Consider the following 21319-nt stretch of genomic DNA (forward strand, 5'->3'; position numbering starts at 1 on the left):
GCAAACTGAATTCAACAATATATAAAAAGGATCATGCACCACGATAAAGTGGAATTTATTCCAGGGATGCAGGGATGGTTTGAAAGCCAAAGATCAATCGATGTGACATACCACATTAACAAAACAAAGAATCAAATCACATGATCATCTCCATAGATGCAGAAAAATCATTTGACACAATTCAGTGTCCATTCATGATAAAAACTCTCATCAAATTTGGTATAGATGGGGACTTCCCTGGTGGTCCACTGGTTAAGAATCCACCTGCCAATGCAGGGGACATGGGTTCGGAACTAGGATCCCACATGCCACAGAGCAACTAAGCCTATGGGCTACAACTACTGAGCGCTCGAGCTGCAGCTACTGAAGCCTTCACAACTTGGAGCCTGTGCTCTGCAACAAGAGAAGCCACTGCAATGAGAAGCCCATGCACTACAATTAGGTGTTTTAAGCGTATTTTCTTTTTCATAGCCCACAAATACATTTCTAAGCAATTTGCCAAAATGATTTTATCAATTCATATTTCTATCAACCCTGCAAGGAGAGTTGCTGTACCCTCTCACCAACACTTGACATTATCTCTGATTATACATTTTTAATAAATTGTTTTTCTTTAAATCAGCCAAAATTTATTTATTTGTTGGTTGGTTGGTTGAAACTCAGAACCACGTTTGATGCCAAAGGGGAGGCATAAAGATACATGGTCAAGAAAATGTGAGCAGGAAGTGTGACAGGAAAAGGAACACCAAAAATAAAAGTTAGTTTGTGTAAATAAAGTCTCAGAAAATGTGGGTACAGAGTCTCGGGGTGACAATATGGGAGCAAAGACACAAGAGAAATGATTGGAGAAGACATGAAAATGTAAAGGGAAAGTAAAAAAATGGAACATTTTCATATAGAAGATTACAAAATGATAAAATTTTAAAACACTCAGTAACAAATTTAAAGTACCTAAAATTTTTACTTGAAATTAATTTGTTATGTATAAGTGTAAACCATTTATGGAACGTTTTGTTGTTGTTGTTGTTGGGTTGCTGTTTTCTGACTCTTTGCGATCCCATGGATGGCAGCACACCAGGCTGCTAGTCCTTCACTCTCTCACAGAGTTTGCTCAGATTCATGTCCATTGAGTCGGTGATGCCATCCAGCCATCTCATCCTCTGTTGCCCTCTTCTCCTGATCTTTCCCAGCATCAGGGTCTTTTCCAAAGAAAAGGCGGCCAGAGTATTGGAGCTTCAGCTTCAGGATCAGTCCTTCCAGTGAATATTCAGAGTTGATTTCCTTTGGGATTGACTGGTTTGATCTCTCAAGAGTCTTCTCCAGCACCACAATTCAAAATCATCAATTGTTCAACGCTCAGTATTCACTATGGTCCAATTTGCACATCCATACATGACTACTGGAAAACTCATAGCTTTAACTATATGGACCTTTGTCGGCAAAGAGATGTCTGTGCTTTTAATATGCTGTCTAGGTTTGTCTTCGCTTTTCTTCCAAGAAGAAGGTGTCTTTTTTTTTTTTTTTGCCACTTTATTTTTTAAATCGAAGGATAATTGCTTTGCAGAATTTTGTGGTTTTCTGTCAAACATCAACAAGAATCAGCCATAGGTACACCCATGTCCCCTCCCTCCCGAACCTCCCTCTCATCTCCCTTTTCATCCCCCCCTTCTAGATTGTCACAGAGCCCCTGTTTGAGTTCCCTGAACCATACAGCAAATTCTCATTGGCTATCTATTTTACAAATGGTATTGTAAGTTTCCATGTTACTCTCTCCATACATCTCATCCTCTCCCTCCTCCCCTCCCCCCATATCCATAGGTCTGTTCTCTACGTCTGGTTCTCCATCGCTGCCCTGAAAATAAATTCATCAGCACCATCTTTTAGATTCCATATATATGTGTCCGTATGCAATATTTATATTTCTCCTTCTGACTTACTTCACTCTGTATAATAGGCTCTAGGTTTGTCCAGCTCATTAGAACTGACTCAAATGCATTCCTTTTTGTGGATGAGTAATATTCCATTGTATATATTTACCACAGCTTCTCTATCCATTCCTGTGTCAGTGGACATCTAGGTCACTTCCATGTTCTAGTTATTGTAAATAGTCCTGTAATGAACACTGGGATACGTGTGTCTTTTTCAGTTTTGGTTTCCTTGGGGTGTATGCCTAGTAATGGGATGACTGGGTCATATGGTGATTTTATTCCTATTTTTTTAAGGACTCTGCATACCATCTTCCATAGTGACTGTATCAATTTACATGCCTGCAGTCACTGTCCACAGTGATTTTGGAGCCCAAGAAAATAAAATCTGTCACTGCTTCCACTTTCTCCCCATCGATTTGCCATGAAGTTATAGGATCGGATGCTATGATCTTCGTTTTTTGAATGCTGGGTTTTAAGCCAGCTTTTTCACTCTCCTCTTTCACCTTCATCAAGAGGCTCTTTAGTTCCCCTTCACTTCCTGCCTGGGCTTCACAATCAGGTAGGCTACGGTTGTGGCCACTGTTGGGCAAGGTTGCTGGCCAGCTTTCTGGCCAGGAGGGGCCTACAGATGTATCCCACTGTGGGATGGGTCTGAAGACAATGCTCTATGACTGGGTGGGGTTCCAGGCTATGCTCCATGATTGGGTGGTGTCACTGGCTAGATTCTCTGCCTGGGTAGGGCCACAAGCTGTGTTTAACACTTAGATAAGGCCATAGGCTGGGCTGAACTACAGGGCAGAACTGTAGGCTAGACTCAGCCTTGGGTTGAATTCTAAGGCTGCCCAGGGTCACTGTTCAGGCTCTCTGGCTATGAAGGCCCAGAGGCGAAAGTTAACAGTTGGGCAGAGCTGATGGCTTGGCTCCCTGCCCAAGTGTGGCTGTAGAATGAGCTCTGTGGGTTCCCAGGACTCTGGTCAAGCTTCCTGATCAGAGGGCTGGAAGCTATACTCAGCGCTTGGACAGGGCTGTGAATTGGCTTTCCTGCCTGGATGGTAATAGAATGGGCTCCACGACTGGTATGGCTAATTGGCTGGGAACCAAAATCAGACAGAAAGGCCAACTGAGCTTGCCTCTGCAGATGATCAGCACTGCTGGTCAGGATTCCTGCCCAGGCTCTACTGCAAGCAAGAACGTAGCCACCAAAATCTGAGCCCCAGTTGCTGTAAGCCCTGGTTCCCTTCTCTGTCTCTGTCTGATCCCTTGTAGGCAAGCTCTGTACAGTTCCTCAGTGATGCCCATGAGCATCCCTCTACTATCGCAGCAGAAAACTAGAGCCTTACTGTCTAAGGAGGCAAACAGTGTCTGGTTCAAGGGACAAGGGATACTATGCCAGTTGAAAGCAAGGGTATCATATTGAACCCGGGAGAGTCAAGTAAACTTTTACATATTTAAAGTTAAGACCCAGGGCTTTCCTGGTGGCACAGTGGATAGAAATCCGTCTACTAATGCAGGGGACATGGGTTCAATCCTTGGTTTGGGAAGATTCCACATGCCACAGGCAACTAAAGCCCATGCATCACAACCACTGAGCCTGGGCTCTAGGGCCTAGCAGCCACAACTAATGAGCCCCTGTGCCACAACTACTGAAGCTTGCATGCCCTAGAACCCACAGGCCGCAAATACTGAGCCCGTGTGCTACAACCACTGAAGCCCGTGAGCCTAGAGCCTGTGCTCTGCAACAAGGGAAGCCACCACAATGAGAAGCCTGAACCCATGTGCAGCACCGAAGACCCAGGGTAACCAAAAATAAATAATAAATAAAGTGAAAACTCAGTTTCTCTCCCATCTCCATTTTGACGATAGTGACAAACTTGTACCTTCTGAGCAGGACTGTGGAGGATCCTTCCCAGGGAAACTGGCCCAATATCAGAGGAAAAACCTGAAGACATACACACCATGTGTCTTAATCTGTTCAGCCTGCTATAACGAACTACCACAGACTGGGTGGTTTAAACAATAAACATTTATTTCCCATAGATCTGGAGTCTGGGAAGTCCAAAATTAGTGCACCAGCAGATTCAGCTTCTGGTTCAGAGATGCCCTTCTTATTGTGTCTTCACTTGGTAGAAGGTGCAGAGAGCTCTCTTGGATTTTTTTTTTAGAAGGGGCACTAACCTCATTCATAAGGTATCTACTTTTACAACCAAATCACCTCTCCAAAGGCTCTGCCCCTTAATACCATCATATTGGGGCTTGGGACTTTAATATATGAATTTAGAGGGGAACACTTTCAGTCTGGGGCTTCCCAGGTGGCTCATTGGTAAAGAATCCGTCTGCCATTACAGGAGACAACAATTCGATCCCTGGGTTGGGAAGATCCCCTGGGAGGAGAAATGGCAATCCACTCCATTTATAGGCAATTCTTGCCTAGAAAGCCCATGGGCAGAGGAGCCTGGCGAGCTACTGTCGCAAAGAGTCTGGACACCACTGAAGCAACTTAGCACGCACACACGCGTGCAAGCAAGCTAATGTGTAATCTCAACACCTCCTCATGTTAGCTATGTAACTGGAGTTGGGTGAATCACTTCAAAACAGCCCAAGCTTCCCCAACCAAAAAAGTGATGACAGTATCTACCTCTTAGGTTACTTGAAAGGAATAGGTGAGGTAGTAAGTGCCTACCTAGCACATAGTAGGTCCAGGTTTCTCTCCAATGTTTACTTCCTTACCCACTTTTTCTACTGGAATTTGGTTAGGTATACTAAGAGACACACACAGAAGTCAGCCAAAAGCGTTTTAATAAAACTCAGGAATCCGCTGAAGTCAGGCTCAGGGCAACGTTGTCTTCATTTTTGTGCTCTTGGGCTTCAACCTTTAGTTAACTTTGGTAAGCCATGTGGTTGGTACTTGGGCTTGACACAGCACAGTTTACCACTCAGGCACAGAACATAGACTTTTTCATTCTTGTGACATCTGTCACGGCAGTTGCCATGAAGATTCCAACAGTCTTCAGTGCTGTCTGATACAAAGAGAAAAAAAAGAAGGAAGCCAGGATCAGTCCTGTGGGGAAACAGATCCTAGTTTGAGAGAACTAACAGCCATGCTGGAAAAGGGGAACCATTGGAAATGGAAAAGTCACCTCTAGACTTATATAGTGGTGGTATAGTCTCAGGGGCTTCCCTGCTGGCTCAGTCAGTAAAGAATCCCGGTGCAATGAAGAAGACCCTGGTTCGATCCCTGAGTCAGGAAGATCCCCTGAAGAAGGAAATGGCAACCCACTCCAATATTCTTGCCTGGGAAATCCCATGGGAAGAGGCTCCTTGCAGAGTACAGTCCATGGGGTTGCAGTGTCGGACACCACTTGGAGACTAAACCACCACCACCGTAGTCTCACATTCTTTTTGGACACCCCATTCCAAGTCCAGCCTGCCCCCAATGGTCCTTCTTTTAGAGTCAGTGGGTTATAATGATTAGGAGCATAGACTCTTGGAACTCATACAGATGGATTTGAAATCTGTCTACAACACAAGCCAAACCAGAAGACCTCAAGTAGGTCATTTCACTTCTCAGATCATCCATTTCCTCTATTTTAGAAAGAAAGTAGGGCACCTGTCACAAAGAATTGTTGCTGAGATTAAGTGAAATAGTGCATAAAAATGCAAGCATTAAATAAATTCACATATAACATTACAAGACCTCAGAAAGAGTTACAAATTTTAAAAATTATTTCATAAGATTAAACTAGAAGGCCCCCAAAATATAAGATGACATAAAGGAAAGAAAATTAAACTGTACTTGGACTTTCTGGCAGTGATGCTTTACCCGTGAAAAAAAATGGTGTCACATTTTTAAGATATTCAAGGAAAAAAAATGTTACATCCAGCAAAACTGACTTCTAAATACAAAGGACAAAAACAAGTATCAACACATTGAAACTCAGGAGATACTGCTCCCATGTGCCCTTCCTAAGAAATCTAACAGGGAAAGAGCTAAACAACCAAATGAGAGAGGCCATGACACAGGACTAGTAATAAACATTAAATATAGTTACTCATAGAATTATAATTAGAGTTTAAAAAGAGAGAGCAGAGTACGTAATGGATACATGTTCTGATAATACAGAAATGGCACAGTAGAAAAACCGGGAGAATAATGGTGAAAGCCTATGCAAAAACTTTGACTACTTTGAGTAATCATGTTATACTGGTAGTGTTGGTTTTATTATACTGAAACTATTGTATATGTGATGACAGAGAAATCAAATGATTAATTTTGGGATATTCTAATTCTATAATCCTCTGTGACCTTAGGAAAAAAAATATTGGTTTCAACAGATATGAATGGATAAAGAAGATGTGATATATACAAATAAAGGAATACTACTCAGCTATTAAAAAAGGGTAAAATTTTGCCATTTGCAACAATATGGAATGACTTGGAGGACATTATGCTAAGCAAAATAATAAACCCCAAAAGTAAAACCAACTAGTGAATGTAATAAAAAAAGAAACTGACTCACAGATAGAGAGCAACCTACCCGTGGGAAGAGGGACCCGGGGAGGGCAACATGGAGGGAGGCGATTAAAAGGCACAAACTATTATGCATATAAAAACAAAGCTACAAGATTATATTGTATACCACAGGGAATGTAGTCAACATTTTACAATAATTTTAAAAGGCATATAACCTTTAAAAATTGTGAATCACTATGCCACACACTTAAAATTTTTATAATATTGTATATCAACTATACTTCAATTTTTAAAAATTCCTATGTGGTATAGATTGTTCTGAATTGGTGCTTTGTATTTGAATTGGAAGTACCAGTATAAACCCACAAGTATTTTATTTCTAAATAGGTAGATGGATGGATAGAAAATTTTCCACTTCTAATCACTGAAAAAAAGGCTAGAAATACTGACCAACCAAAAGAAATCAGTATTCCTAGTACCCATATTGTAGTCTAAAAATACCATTGCCAACTAAAATAAAAGAAACCAATACCTTGGCAATATGGTTTTTCCCAGTTCCTGGGTAAGAAACTGTAAGATGAGCCTAAAAACATTCTGTCATACCCAGAGCTAAATGGAAGAGATTCCCATTGGTCAAAAATAGGAAATTTTGTGCTTCAATTAGAATAATTGCAATAGATTGGACTTGTGACTTAGAACCATGAGTTCAAAATAATACTTATGAAAAACCAATTGACTGACCTCAGAGGTACAGAAAATGAATTCATTAACTTGCCAACTGATAAGGAAAGATAGAGTCAAACCATTTGCCCTTCCTCTCCTCTCTGAACTCTTTAAACCACAAGGTAACCAAATAGTAGATGAAGGGAAGCATCTCTTTTACAAGTAGTTCAGCTATTAAATGAATGTTCTTCCCAGCATATCTGCATGGCTCACCCCCTCACTTCCTTCATGTCTTTATTCTAATTCATTTCAGTGGGGCATTCCTTTACATCCTTTCTTATTAAATTGCACATCCACTTCCCCTGATGCTTGCTATCCATTCCTTGCTTACTCTGTTCATTGCCGCCACACAGAGAATGTAAGCTCCAAGAGGACGAGGATTTTGTATAGTTGGTGTTTTTGATTGATTGCTGGGTTCACTGCTCTATGTCCAGCACCTACTACAATGCTTGACACCTGGGATGAACGCTACAATATTTACTGAATAAGTGAATTCTTTAACCAAATAATAACATAGCTGTGTTGTGCTCTGCTTAGATGCTCAGTCGTATCCAACTCTTTGCAACCCTATGGACTGTAGCCTGCAAGGACCTTCTGTCCCTGGGATTTCCAAGACGAGCATACGGGAGTGGGTTGCCATTTCTTTCTCCCCACCCAGGGATCGAACCTGCATCTCCTGCATTGGCAGGTGGGTTCTTTACCACTGAGCCACCAGGGAAACTCAAAGTGACTAAATTGGAACTCAGAGAAGCCAAGTGGCTTGTTGGGGTTCACAGAACTAATAAATGATGAAGCCGGTTCTAACTAACCCAGGATTTGGAGATTCTTCTCCCATCGTCAGGTGATGCTGTTGACTGTCTCTACCATGAGCAGACATGGGTGTGGGTCCACACTGCTCTCAGGCAATCCCCCCACATCCTGACACTGTGGAAGGTTAAAGAGATATCTGGAGGGCGGTGAGGGTAGAAACTTAAGTCAATTTAAAAGGAGGGTTTGGGCAAGTTTGAAGCGACCTTGTCTCTGCTTAAAACCTTTCCATGGCTCCAGTATCGGGGCTGGCACAGACGGGCAACAGTAATCATGAGATTCAACCTCACTTAAGGCAGGTGTGACTAGTGCAAATCCAAGTGGTTTCAGGGACACTGTGAGAAAAGATCACTACTGGCTTCCTTCTTTCCTGCTTCCCATGTCCTCCCCCACCACTCCTCACACGTCTGACCCACTGCCCTTGACCCTTGGAGCTGACCAAAGAGAAGAGATTTGGGGGTATTGAGGGAAAATTCTGGAGGTTACAGTTGCTGCCTAAGACCTGGCACCTCTCACTAGCAAAGATGAGAATTTGGGTGCCAGATCCCCTCTTACACAGGTTTAGAAAATTAGAAAGCTCCATTTCCTACACATCAAACATTTAGTGTGTTTAATGCTGATCCCTCCACCTCATTATTTCAAGTGGATAAATAAGTACATTGAAACTCAGAGAAGCCAAGTAGCATGCTACTAACTGGTGGGGTGGGGTCTCACCCAGCAATTGGGAGCTTTGTCCTCTTCCCCCAGATCAATGGTGTTTCATGTTTCTGCCTGCCAGCCCATCCTCCTAAGCTCTGGAGTGTCCCAACCATGACCCACTCTCCACCCCTCCATCTCTTCCCGGAAAAAGCCTACGTTACCTGCGATAACCTGGGATGAGAGCAGCAGTGCAGCCAAAGTTAGCAGAAAAGTCTTCATGACTTCAGGGAGCCCGGGGAGTAGTCTCGGTTCTGGCGAAGAGACACCAAATGAAGAAGAGCTCTGGATTCTCTGCTCCTTCTAATCAACTGAACACGTGTCACAGACACGTGCTCTCAGCTGCCCACGGGGACAGTTGGTCCTGGAACATCCTGCCTCCCTCAGGCTTCTCCTTGCTATCTCATGCCATGCATCCACCTTCGGACCACACACCCCTCAGCTGATATGCCTCCCTTTATCTACTTCCACCTTCTAAGGGACAGCAGAGGGAAATCATACAAGCCAGAGGGATTTTTAAAAATAGATCTCAGCCCTTGTTATAACTCAATCTAAAACTCTCCAAGACTGTATGTTGAAAAAAATGTGTAGTCTTTATTAAATTCTATAAAGTACCTCATTATCTGTCTTAGAGATCCACTATTATCATGTTTTAGTGTAAGTTGAGCAAACTCGTTTCTTCAAATGTAATTTTCCAGTTTGGTAGTGGAGGAGTAGAGAAGGGAAAGCATTCGTTCAGACTTTAGGAAGACTACGTTTATATAATTACTTTCTGAGAGTAGACCCCACTACCAGAAATGCTCAGTTGGGAAAGGATTTTTGGCATTGAGGGTGAGCGAGGGAAGAGTTGAAAATACTCAGCAACATGTACTGGCTGTGCCACTTGCTTGCTATGTGACTTTAAGAGAGTCACCTTTCCTCTTGGACTTTAAGCTCACCAATGCACAGATTGGAATAGATGGGTCATAGAGATCAACTCAGTCCTTACAGGCTATGGTTCTGCTGCAGCTGCTCAGTTGCTTCAGCCATGTCTGATCTTTTGCGACGCTATGGACTCTAGCCCACCAGGGTCCTCTATCCATGGGATACTCCTAGCAAGAATACTGGAGTGGGTTGCCATGTGCTCCACTTGGGGATCTTCCCAACCCAAGGATCAAATCAGTGTCTCAGACATTGCAGCCAGATTCTTTACCACTGAGTCACAAGGAGGCCCATGCTATGGTTCTCTGGGTGCTAAAAAGGCACAGAAAATGGAATGGTGCAGAACTCCATGCTTTCACCACCAACACAGGCCATGCTGATTGAGTTTACACCTAAGGATCCCTAGCGCAACCTCATCAGATTCCAACTCTCTTTGTACATTGGGACCAGAGGCCTCTTCTCTTGGTACATACATCTTCTATGTTATTTGGCACTTATAAACCACAGTCCCACTTTGTGCCTGCTCCTTATAGAGTCAATGCACAAATATTTGCTCTGGTTACTATAAAGGCTTAAGTTCTCTCTAGGATCCTTGAATGGATCTCACCACACCAGGTTGTTTTAGGAGTAAGATCCATGGGATACTAATAAAGGAACATAGGAGACCCTGTTCTTACATGGTAAGACCCTATTTCCAGTGAAGTCACATTGTCAGGTACTTGGGTTAGGATTTGAGTCCATGGAATTCTCCAGGCCAGAATACTGGAGTGGGTAGCCTTTCCCTTCTCCAGGGGAATCTTCCCAACCCAGGAATTGAACCAGGGTCTCCTGCATTGCAGACAGATTCTTTACCAACTGAGCAATCAGGGAAGCCCATATTTGGAAGAGGGGATACAATTCAACCCACAACAGATGATTATGATTTATATTCTGAAAACCATGAGACATTGATGAAAGAAACTGAAGATGACTCAAACAAATGGAAAGATGTATCATGCTCACAAATTGGAAAAATTAATGTTTGAAATGACCATATGACCCAAGGAAATATACAAGTTTAATGCAATTGCTGTCAAAACACCAATGTCATGTTTCACAGTATGCTGCTGCTAAGTCACTTCAGTCGTGTCCGATTCTGTGCGACCCCACAGATGGCAGCCCACCAGGCTCCCCTGTCCCTGGGATTCTCCAGGCAAGAACACTGGAGCGGGTTGCCATTTCCTTCTCCAGTGCATGAAAGTGAAAAGTGAAAGGGAAGTTGCTCAGTTGTGTCTGACCCACAGCGACCCCATGGACTGCAGCCTTCCAGGCTCCTCCATCTATGGGATTTTCCAGGCAAGAGTACTGGAGTGGGGTGCCATTGCCTTCTCCGGTTTCACAGTATAACCACAAATAATTCTAAAATTTGTATGGAAGCACGAAAGATCCCAAATAGCCAAAGCAATCTTGAGAATGAAGAACAAAACTAGAGGTATCATGCCCTCTGATTTCAAACTATACTACATGTTACAGTAATCAAAAGAGGGTGGTATTGGGACAAAAAAGGCACATAGATCAATGGAACAGAACAGAGAGCAAAGAAATAAACTCATGTTTATATGGCCAATTAATCTTTGATAACTGAAGCAAGAATATATAATAGGGAAATGATAGTTTCTTCAATAAAGTTTTAGGAAAACTGGACAGTTACATGCAAAATAATCCAACCATATTCTCCCACCACACACAATTAGAAATTAAAATATAGTATAAAATGGAAAAGTAATATTAACAAAAAAGCTAGAAAATAAACATGTTTCAAATTTCTCAGAAACTAATGGGGAAATTTTCAAAGGATTTGCACACCTATGTTCCTAAGTAAGATTAACTTTCTTAATCCAGACGACCAACCCAAGGGAAGACAGTACTCTACAGCTGCATGGCGCTACAGGCTATGCTCCATGATGGGGTGGTGTCACTGGCTAGATTCTCTGCCTGGGTAGAGCCACAGGCTTTGTTTAGCAATTGGATAAGGCCATCGGCTGGGCTGAGCTGCAGGGTAGGACTGTAGGCTAGACTCAGCTCTGGGTTGAATTCTAAGGCTGCCCAGGGTCATTGTTCAGCCTCTCTGGGTAGGTAGGCCCAGAGGCAAAACTGAACAGTTGAGCAAGATGCTGGCCTGGTTGCCTGCCCAAGTGGGGCTGTAGAATGGGCTCTGTGGGTTCCCAGAACTCTGGTCAAGCTTCCTGACCAGAGGCATTGGAGGCTATACTCAACACTGGGGCAGGGCTGTGAATTGGCTTCCGTGCCTGGGTGGTAATAGAATGGGCTCCACAACTGGTATGGCTAACTGGCTGGAAATCAAAATCAGTCAGAAAAGCCAACCGAGCTCAACTGAACTCCCTGGCCAGATGAGGTCACTTGGCTCTACAGATGAGCAGAGCTGCTAGTCAGGATTCCTGCCCAGACTCTATTCAGGCAAGACAGTTGTCCACCAAGATCTGAGGCCTGGTTGCTATAAGCCCTGGCTCCCTTCTCCGTGTCTGTCTGATCCCCTGTAGGGAAGCTCTGTAGAGTTCCTCAGTGATGCCCATGAGCATCCCTCTACTATCGCAGCAGAAAATTAGAGCCTTACTCTCTGAGGAGGTTAATACAAACAGTGTCTGGTTCAAGGGGCAAGGTATACTATGCCAGTTGAAAGCAAGGGTATCATATTGAACCCGGGAGAGTCAAGTAAACTTTTACATATTTAAAGTTAAGACCCAGGACTTTCCTGGTGGCACAGTGGATAGAAATCCGTCTACTAATACAGGGGACATGGGTTCAATCCTTGGTCTGGGAAGATTCCACATGCCACAGGCAACTAAAGCCCGTGCACCACAACCTCTGAGCCTGGGCTCTAGGGCCCACCAGCCACAACTAATGAGCCCCTGTGCCACAGCTACTGAAGCTTGCATGCCCTAGAACCCACAGGCTGCAAATACTGAGCCCGTGTGCTACAACCACTGAAGCCCGTGAGCCTAGAGCCTGTGCTCTGCAACAAGGGAAGCCACCACAAAGAGAAGCCTGAACCCATGTGCAGCAACGAAGACCCAGGGTAACCAAAAATAAATAATAAATAAAGTGAAAACTCAGTTTCTCTCCCATCTCCATTTTGACGATAGTGACGAACTTGTACCTTCTGAGCAGGACTGTGGAGGATCCTTCCCAGGGAAATTGGCACAATATCAGAGGAGTAAACCTAAAGACATACACACCATGTGTCTTAATCTGTTCAGCCTGCTATAATGAACTACCACAGACTGGGTGGTTTAAACAATAAATATTTATTTCCCTTAGATATAGAATCTGGGAAGTCCAAAATCAATGCACTAGCAGATTCAGCTTCTGGTTCAGAGATGGCCTTCTCATTGTGTCTTCACTTGGTATAAGGGACAAGAGAGCTCTCTGGGGTCATTTTTAGAAGGGCAATAAACTCATTCATAAGGGATCTACTCTCATGAACTAATCACCTCCCCAAAGGCTCTGCCCATCAGTATAATCATATTGAGGTTCAGGACTTCAATATATGAATTTATAGGGGGGACACGTTCAGTCTGGGACTCCCCTGGTGGCTCAGTGGTAAAGAATCCACCTGCCAATGTAGGAAATGACGGTATGGTCCCTGGATGGGGAAAGTCCTCTGGAGAAGAAAATGGCAACCCACTCCAGTGTTCTTCCCTGAGAAATCCCATGGACAGAGAAGCCTAGTGGGCTATACTCCATGGGGTCACAAAGAGACATGACTGAGCGACTGAACACATTAAGTCTATCTGGATTGCAGAGCATTCTTCCAGAGGAAATATAACTAGTACAAGACAGAAACCATGAAACAAGAAGAGGATGTTATTTTTAAAAGAAAAAAAAAAGAATAAAATAGAAAGAATGAGAAAAAACTTTAGAGACTCAAAGTACAAAGAAATGCCTAGGAATGAGAATAAAATGGCAGAGATAAAAGCAATAGAGACCAATATAAAACAGAATCATTCAGACAACTGTACATTAAAAAATAAGAATTCCAGAAATAGGAAGCATGAAACCAAAGGGCAAGAAATCATGAAATAAATGAGTCAAGGAAAAAAAAAAAATGTCCTAGAATTGAAGTTCATGAGTTTCCAGATTGACAGAGCCCATTAAGCACCCAGCAGAAAGATAGAGGAGCAATGCTTTCAAAATTCTCAGAGGAAATCACTTCCAATATGAAATGAGCAGCCAAACTACTAAACAAGCATGAGATTAGCACATGAGGTCAGACATTTTCAGGAAGCTACCAGGAGATGCCCTGCCAAAATAAAGGAATATATTAAGAAAGACTTCGAAACCCAAAAGCAGGACATTTATCTAAGGATAAAATCAAAGAGAACCCCAGGATGATGTAAATGGAGTTCCAGGATGGCAGCTGGTCACCAGGTATAGAAGCAACCAATTCAGAGCAGAGCAGATCTGACTGCCCAGGGAGAGAGGCCAACAAGAAGAGAAAGTGAAAGTGAAATTGCTCAGTCTGTGTCTGACTCTTTGCCACCCCATGGACTATACAGTCCATGGAATTCTCCAGGTCAGAATACTGGAGTGGGTAGCCTATCCCTTCTCCAGTGGATCTTCCCGACCCAGGAATTGAACCAGGGTCTCCTGCGTTGCAGGCGGATTTTTTTTACCAGCTGAGCTACCAATGATTCTGAATGTATTCAAAAGATATGAAAGACAGTTAAATTCTCATCTTCTGTAGCAGGAATTCAATGGATAACACCTGAAACTGAAAAAAAGAAATAAGTAGCAATGTAAGTAAGCATATCTCTTACATTAATAGTTAGAGAAGTAGAATCCAAAAAAACAAGTGGTTTTGTGAAAGAGGCAAGAAATGGAGAAAGGGAAATGGGTGACTCCTATATTTTACTAGTTTTTTATTCGAAGTTGACACTTAAAATCACATGGATGAACATTTTGGGGGTTGTTTTTAGTTTAAATAAATTCAAGTTTTAAATCATGTGGTTGTATGACTTTGATGAAAATTTAAACTAGATATAAAAAAAGAGAGATGTGATGGGGTAAGAATTGGATCTGGGGATTAACAGTTTCCTGCTTAAGAGTTTCTATAACAAACCCAGAAAACAGGACCCCATATAAGGCTGTCTAGGAGACGTGGGTTTGATTCCTTTGGTCAGGAAGATCCCCTGGAGGAGAAAATGGCAACCCACTCCACTAGTCTTACCTGAAAAATCCCATGGACAGGGAAGCTTGGCAGGCTACAGTCCATAGGGACACAAAGAGTCAGACACAACTGAGTGAATGAGCATGCATGTAATGCTGTCTACCCCAGTTTTTTCCTCTCCCTCTCTCTCTCTTTTTTTGGCCATGCTGGGTCTGCTGCCCAGGGGCTTTCTCTAGTTGCGACCAGTGGGAGCTACTCTGTGTGGCGCATGGGCTTCCCACTGCAGTGGCTTCTCTTGTTGCAGAGCATGGGCTCTATAGTGCAGGCTCAGTAGCTGTGGCCCAGGAGCTCATAATTGTGGCTTGCAGACCCGACAGCGTGTAGGCTTCTGTAGTTGTGGCACATGGGCTTAGCTGCTCCATGGCATGTGATATCTTCCCAGAACAGGTATCGAGCCTGTGTCCCCTGTATTGCAGGCTGATTTCTTTCCACTGTGCCACCAAGGAAGTCCTACCCACCCCCACACCAGTTTTTCATTTGAGAGATTCAAAGAAATACAATATGCCTTTGTAAGTATATTCATGAATGTCCAGGAGGCATGGAGCTAATTGCAAGCTAATATGTAATCTCAACACCTGCTCATGTTAGCTATATAACTGGAATTGGATGAATGACTTCAACAGCCTGAGCTTCCCCAACCATAAAATAAAAGTGATGACAGTATCTTCCTCTTAGTTTACTTGAAAGGAATAGGTGAGGTAGTAGGTGCGTACCTGGCACTTAGTAGGTCCAGGTTCCTCTCCCAGTGTTTGCTTCCTTACCCACTTCTTCTACTGGAGTTTGGTTAGGTATACTAAGAGACACACACAGAAGTCAGCCAAAAGCGTTTTAATGAAACCCAGGAATCAGCTGAGGACAGGCTCGGGGCAACGTTATCTTCATTTTTGTGCCCTTGGCTTCAAGTATTAATTAACTGTGGCGATGTATTTGGCTGAAACTTGGGCTTGACACAGCACAGTTTACCACTCAGGCAGAAAACATAGATTTTTTCATTCCTGGAACATGTGTCACGGCACTTGCCATGAAGATTCCAGCATTTTTCAGTGCTGCCTGATACAAAGAGAAAAAAAGAAGGAAGCCAGGATCAGTACTATGGGGAAATAAATCCTGGCTTGAAAGGACAGACAGCCAGGCAGGGAAAGGAGGACCATTGAAAACGGGGGCATCACCTCCAGATTTACAGTGGTGTTACAGTCTCACACTCTTTCTGGACACCCCATTCCAATCCCAGCCCACCCCTAATGGTCCTTCTTTTAGAGTCAGTGGGTTATAATGATTAGGAGCACGGACTCTTGGAACTCATACAGCTAGATTTGAAATTTGTCTACAACACAAGCCAACTGGAAGACCTCAATCAGGTTATTTCATTTCTCAGATCATCCGTTTCCTCTTTTCTAAAACGGAGATATAGCACTTGTCAGAGAAGGCAATGGCATCCCACTCCAGTACTCTTGCCTGGAAAATCCCATGGACGGAGGAGCCTGGTGGGCTGCAGTCCATGGGGTCACTAAAAGTCAGACACGACTGAGCGACTTCACTTTTCACTTTTCACTTTCATGCATTGGAGAAGGCAATGGCAACCCACTCCAGTGTTCTTGCCTGGAGAATCCCAGGGACGGGGGAGCCTGGTGGGCTGCCGTCTACGGGGTCGCACAGAGTCCGACACGACTGAAGAGACTTAGCAGCAGCAGCGCTTGTCTCAAGCTATTGTTGGGATTAAGCGAAATAGTGCATAAAAATACAAGCATTAAATAAATTTAGATATAACATTACAGAAAACCTCAGAAAGAGTCACGTTTTAAAAATTATTTTATAAGTAAAGATTAAACTAGAAGGAACATATGATCAAAAAATGCAAAAGATAATGGCTTAAAATAAATACAGGATGATAAAAAGGATTTCTTAATCAAAAAGAAAGAGATAAAAAGGAATAAATGAGTGTCACAAATATTCATGACAAACAAAAAATTTCAACATACAAATAATAGAAACTACCAAAGAAGAAAACAAAATCAAGGGAATGGAAAAAATACTACAAACTAGGTTCAATAAATGTTCCTAAACAGAAGAAGATTTGAAAGCATGTCCTGCAAAAGTATACAGCATACCTGAAAGTATTGACCCAAGACAAGATACATTCTCCTAAAATTCCTGGACAAAAGGAAACAAAGCATTTAGGGCATTTAGGCCCCTAAAATATAAGATGACATAAAGGAAAAAAAAATTAAACTGTACTTGGACTTTTTGAGAGCAATGCTTTATCCCAGAAAAAAATGGTGTCATATTTTCAAGATATTCAAGAAAAGAAAAGTGTTATAATCAAAAAACTAACTTCTAAATACAAAGGACAAAAACAAACTGGTATCAACATACTGAAATGTGTAGTGCATATATGTTCTGACAATATAGAGACACTACAATTCAAAAATGGGAGAATACTGGTGACGGTCTATGCACAAATTTTGACTAGTTTGAGTAATCACGTTATTTGGTACTGTTGATTTTGTTATACAGTATACTTAAACTATTGTATATGTGACAAGGGAGACATCAAATGAGTAATTATGGAATATTCTAACTCTATCATCCTCTGTGATCTTGAAAACCAAGATTCTCAACACAAGGAAAAAATACTGGTTTCAACAGAAATGAATGGAAAAAGAAATGTGGTCTATACAAAAAATGGAATAGTACTCAGCCATTGAAAGAGTGAAATTTTGCCATTTGCAACAACATGGAATGACTTGGATGGTATTATGCCAAGTAAAATAATAAACCTAAAAAATAAAACAAACCAGTGAATATGACAACAACAACAAAAAAAAACAGATTTACATACAGAGAATCAACTACCACTGGGAAGGGGGACCAGGGAAGGCAAGATAGACGTAGGTGATTAAGAGGCACAAACTACTATATATAAAAAAATAAGCTGCAAGGTTACAGTGTATACCACGGGGAATATGGTCAATATTTTACAACAACTTTAAAAGGAATATAACCTTTAAAGACTGTGAATCACTATGTCATACACCTGAAACTTATATAATATTATACATCAACTATACTTCAATTTTTAAAAATACAATGTGGTATAGAAATTGTTCTGAATTTGTGTTCTCTGTTTGAATTGGAAGTACCAGTATAAACCCACAAGTATTTTATTTTCGAAGTATGTGGACAGATGGATGGATAGAAATTTTTCCAATTCTAATGAATGAAAAAACGGTAAGAAATGTTGACCAATAAAAATTAGTATTCTTAGGACTCATATTATAGTCTAAAAATATCATTTCCCACTAAAATAAAAGAAACCAATACCTGGGCAATGCGACTTTTCCAGTTCTAGTTAAGAAATTGTAAGATAAGCCTAAAAGTATTCTGTCATACCCAGAGCTAAATGGAAGAAATTCCCACAGGTCAAGAATAGAAAACTTTGTGCCTCAATAGGAATAATTGCAATAGATTGGAACTGTGGCTTAGAACCATGAGTCCAAAATAATAATATTTAGGAGAAACAAACTGTTTGTTTGAATGTTCTTCCCAGCATATCCACATGGCTCACCCCCTCACTTCCTTCATGTCTTTGTTCTAATTTGTTTCAGTGCAGCATTCCCTTACATCCCTTCTTAAATTCTACATCTCCCTCCTCTGATGCTTGCTGTCCATTTTCTTGCTTACTCTGTTTATTGCCTCCCCACAGAGAATGTAAGCTCCAAGAGGACAGGGATTTTTGGGTGGGTGGTTGATTGGTGGGTGGGTTCACTGTTCTATCTCCAGCACTTACCACATTGCCTGACATATGGAGTGAATTCTACAATATTTACTGAATAAATGAATTCTTTAACTAAGTAATGGCATAGCTACTGGCCCCTAAATCCAGCTGCCATCAAGGGAAGTAGAAAGGGAGAGAGGAAAAGGAGAAACACTGCGTGACTAAACATTTACCCAAAGCAGAATGAATTAATCCAAGAGACTGTTTCAAACCAGAAAAGAAGGATAAAATTGTATGTTGAGTTTACCTACAGCCCTTGGGGCCTTTCTAACCTCCAACTTTCTCACCAACAGAATGAAAGTTCCTGAAAGATACAATTGCTGCACACTAAAATTTCAGTGTATTCAATGCTGAACCCTAAACCTAATAATTTTTGTTGCTGTTTCAGTCACTAAGTTGTGTCTGACTCTTTCGGGACCCCATGGACTGCAGCCCGCCAGGCTCTTCTGTCCATGGGATTTCCCAGACAAGAATATTGGAGTGGGTTGCTATTTCTTTCTCCCCACCAAGGGATTGAACCTGCATCTCCTGCATTGGCAGGTGGGTTCTTTACCACTGAGCCACCAGGGAAGCTCAAAGTGACTAAATTGGGACTCAGAGAAGCCAAGTGGCTTGTTGGGGTTCACAGAACTAATAAATGATGAAGCCGGTTCTAACTAACCCAGGATTTGGAGATTCTTCTCCCATCGTCAGGTGATGCTGTTGACTGTGTCTACCATGAGCAGACATGGGTGTGGGTCCAGACTGCTCTCAAGCAATCCCCCCGCATCCCAACACTGTGGAAGGTTAAAGAGATATCTGGAGGGCGGTGAGAGTAGAAACTTAAGTCAATTTAAAAGGAGGGTTTGGGCAAGTTTGAAGCGACCTTGTCTCTGCTTAAAACCTTTCCATGGCTCCAGTATCGGGGCTGGCACAGACGGGCAACAGTAATCATGAGATTCAACCTCACTTAAGGCAGGTGTGATTAGTGCAAATCCAAGTGGTTTCAGGGACACCATGAGAAAAGATCACTACTGGCTTCCTTCTTTCCTGCTTCCATGTCCTTCCCCACCACTCCTCACACATCTGACCCCCTGCCCTTGACCCCTGGAACTGACCAAAGAGAAGGGATTTGGGGGCACTGAGGAAAATTCTGGAGGTTACAGTTGCTGCCTAAGACCTGGCACCTCTCACTGGCAAAGATGATCATTTAAGTGCCAGATCCCTTCTTATGTGGGTTTGAAAAATTAAAAAGCTCCATTGGCTGCACAACAAAATTTCAGCGTGTTTAAGGTTGATCCCTCAACTTCATTGTTTCAAATGGATAAATAATAAGTACACTGAAATTCAGAGGAGCCAAGTAGCGTGCTATTAAATGGTGGGGTGGGGTCTCACTCAGGAACTGGGGGCTTTTTCTTCTTCCCCCAGATTAATGGTGTTTCATGTTTCTGCCTGCCAGCCCATTCTCCCAAGCCCTGGAGTGTCCAACCAAGATCCACTCTCCACCCCTCCATCTCTCCCCAGAAAAGGCCTAGGTTACCTGGAATGACCTGGGATGAGAGGAGCAGTGCAGCCAAAGTCAGCAGAAAAGTCTTCATGACTTCAGGGAGCCCAGGAGGTAGTCTCAGTTCTGGCGAAGAGACACCAAATGAAGAAGAGCTCTGGACTCTCTGCTCCTTCTAATCAACTGGAACACGTGTCACAGACACGTGCTCTCAGCTGCCCACAGGGACAGTTGGCCCTGGAACATCCTGCCTCCCTCAGGCTTCTCCTTGCTTTCCAATGCCCATGCATCCACCTTCGGACCACACACCCCTCAGCTGATATGCCTCCCTTTATCTACTTCCACCTTTTAAGGGACAGCAGAGGGAAATCACACAAGCCAGAGGGATTTTTAAAAATAGATCTCAGCCCTTGTTGTAACTCAATCTACAATTTTCCAAGTCTCCATGTTACACATTGAAAATAATATGTAGTCTTTATTAAATTATATAAAGTACCTCATTATCTGTCCTAGAGATCCACTATTATCTTGTTTTAGTGTAAGTTGAGCAAACTCATTTCTTCAAATGTGATTTTCCAGTTTGGTAGTGGAGGAGTAGAGAAGGGAAAGCATTCATTCAGACTTTCACTGAATGAATTTCAGTCTCATCTTTCACCCCCATCAAGAGGCTCCTCTTCACTTTCTGCCATTAGAGTGGTATCATCTGTATATCTGAGGTTGATATTTCTCCTGACAATCTTTTTTTTTTTAGTTTTAAAACCAATCTTTATTTTGAATTGGTAATGTATATAGAGGGTAGAGAGTTTGAAAAGTATAAAAAGACAAATACACCAAAATGTAAGTCTCCCTTCCACTCCCTTCCCCAGATACCCATTTCTTTCTGGAAACAGCCATTGTTACAAGTTTACTATGCATGGATCTAAAAATGAAGTAATAATAATAGCCATCATCTGTTGAATATTCAACTCTGCACCAAGGTTCCTCACAAAAATCATATGAGACAACGATTATTATTTTCACTTTACAAATTAGAAAACTGAGTCTCCTGACAATCTTGATTCCTGCTTATGATTCATCCAGCCTGGTGTTTCACATGATGTACTCTACATAGAAATTAAATCAGAGGGTGACAGTATACAGCTGTTGTACTCCCTTCCCAATTCTGAACCAATTAATGCTTCATGTCCAGTTGTAACTGTTGCTTCTTGACCAGTACACAGGTTTCTCAGGAGACAGATAAGGTGGTCTGGTACTCCCATCTCTTCGAGAATTTTCCACAGTGTATTGT

The 21319-nt window shown here is 42.3% G+C and overlaps 2 protein-coding genes across 2 annotated transcripts; both read right to left on the minus strand.

Annotated features, from left to right (window-relative positions):
* Positions 1-4793: 4793 nt before the first annotated feature.
* Positions 4794-8847, minus strand: DEFB122A (beta-defensin 122a). The gene is made up of 2 exons (NM_001102339.1): positions 8790-8847; positions 4794-4945 (listed from the first exon to the last, which is right to left on the minus strand). The coding sequence occupies exons 1-2, from the start codon at positions 8845-8847 to the stop codon at positions 4794-4796; spliced, it is 210 nt and encodes a 69-aa protein (NP_001095809.1).
* Positions 8848-15586: 6739 nt separating this feature from the next.
* Positions 15587-20177, minus strand: DEFB122 (beta-defensin 122). Its single transcript, NM_001078107.2, is given in 2 exon segments — positions 15587-15823; positions 20068-20177. Coding segments are annotated over 2 exon segments (210 nt in total). The 5' UTR covers positions 20126-20177; the 3' UTR covers positions 15587-15671.
* Between the last annotated feature and the right edge of the window lie 1142 nt (positions 20178-21319).

Source organism: Bos taurus, chromosome 13 (assembly GCF_002263795.3).
Source record: "Bos taurus isolate L1 Dominette 01449 registration number 42190680 breed Hereford chromosome 13, ARS-UCD2.0, whole genome shotgun sequence".
NCBI classification, from domain to species: Eukaryota; Metazoa; Chordata; class Mammalia; order Artiodactyla; family Bovidae; genus Bos; species Bos taurus.

Excerpts from the sequence above, each read along its gene's own strand:
- DEFB122A (NM_001102339.1), bottom strand. The coding sequence starts at position 8,847 with ATGAAGACTTTTCTGCTAACTTTGGCTGCACTGCTGCTCTCATCCCAG. Across the intron at positions 4,946-8,789 it reads CTCATCCCAGGTTATCGCAG|ACAGCACTGAAGACTGTTGG; the intron begins GTAACGTAGGCT and ends TCTTTGTATCAG.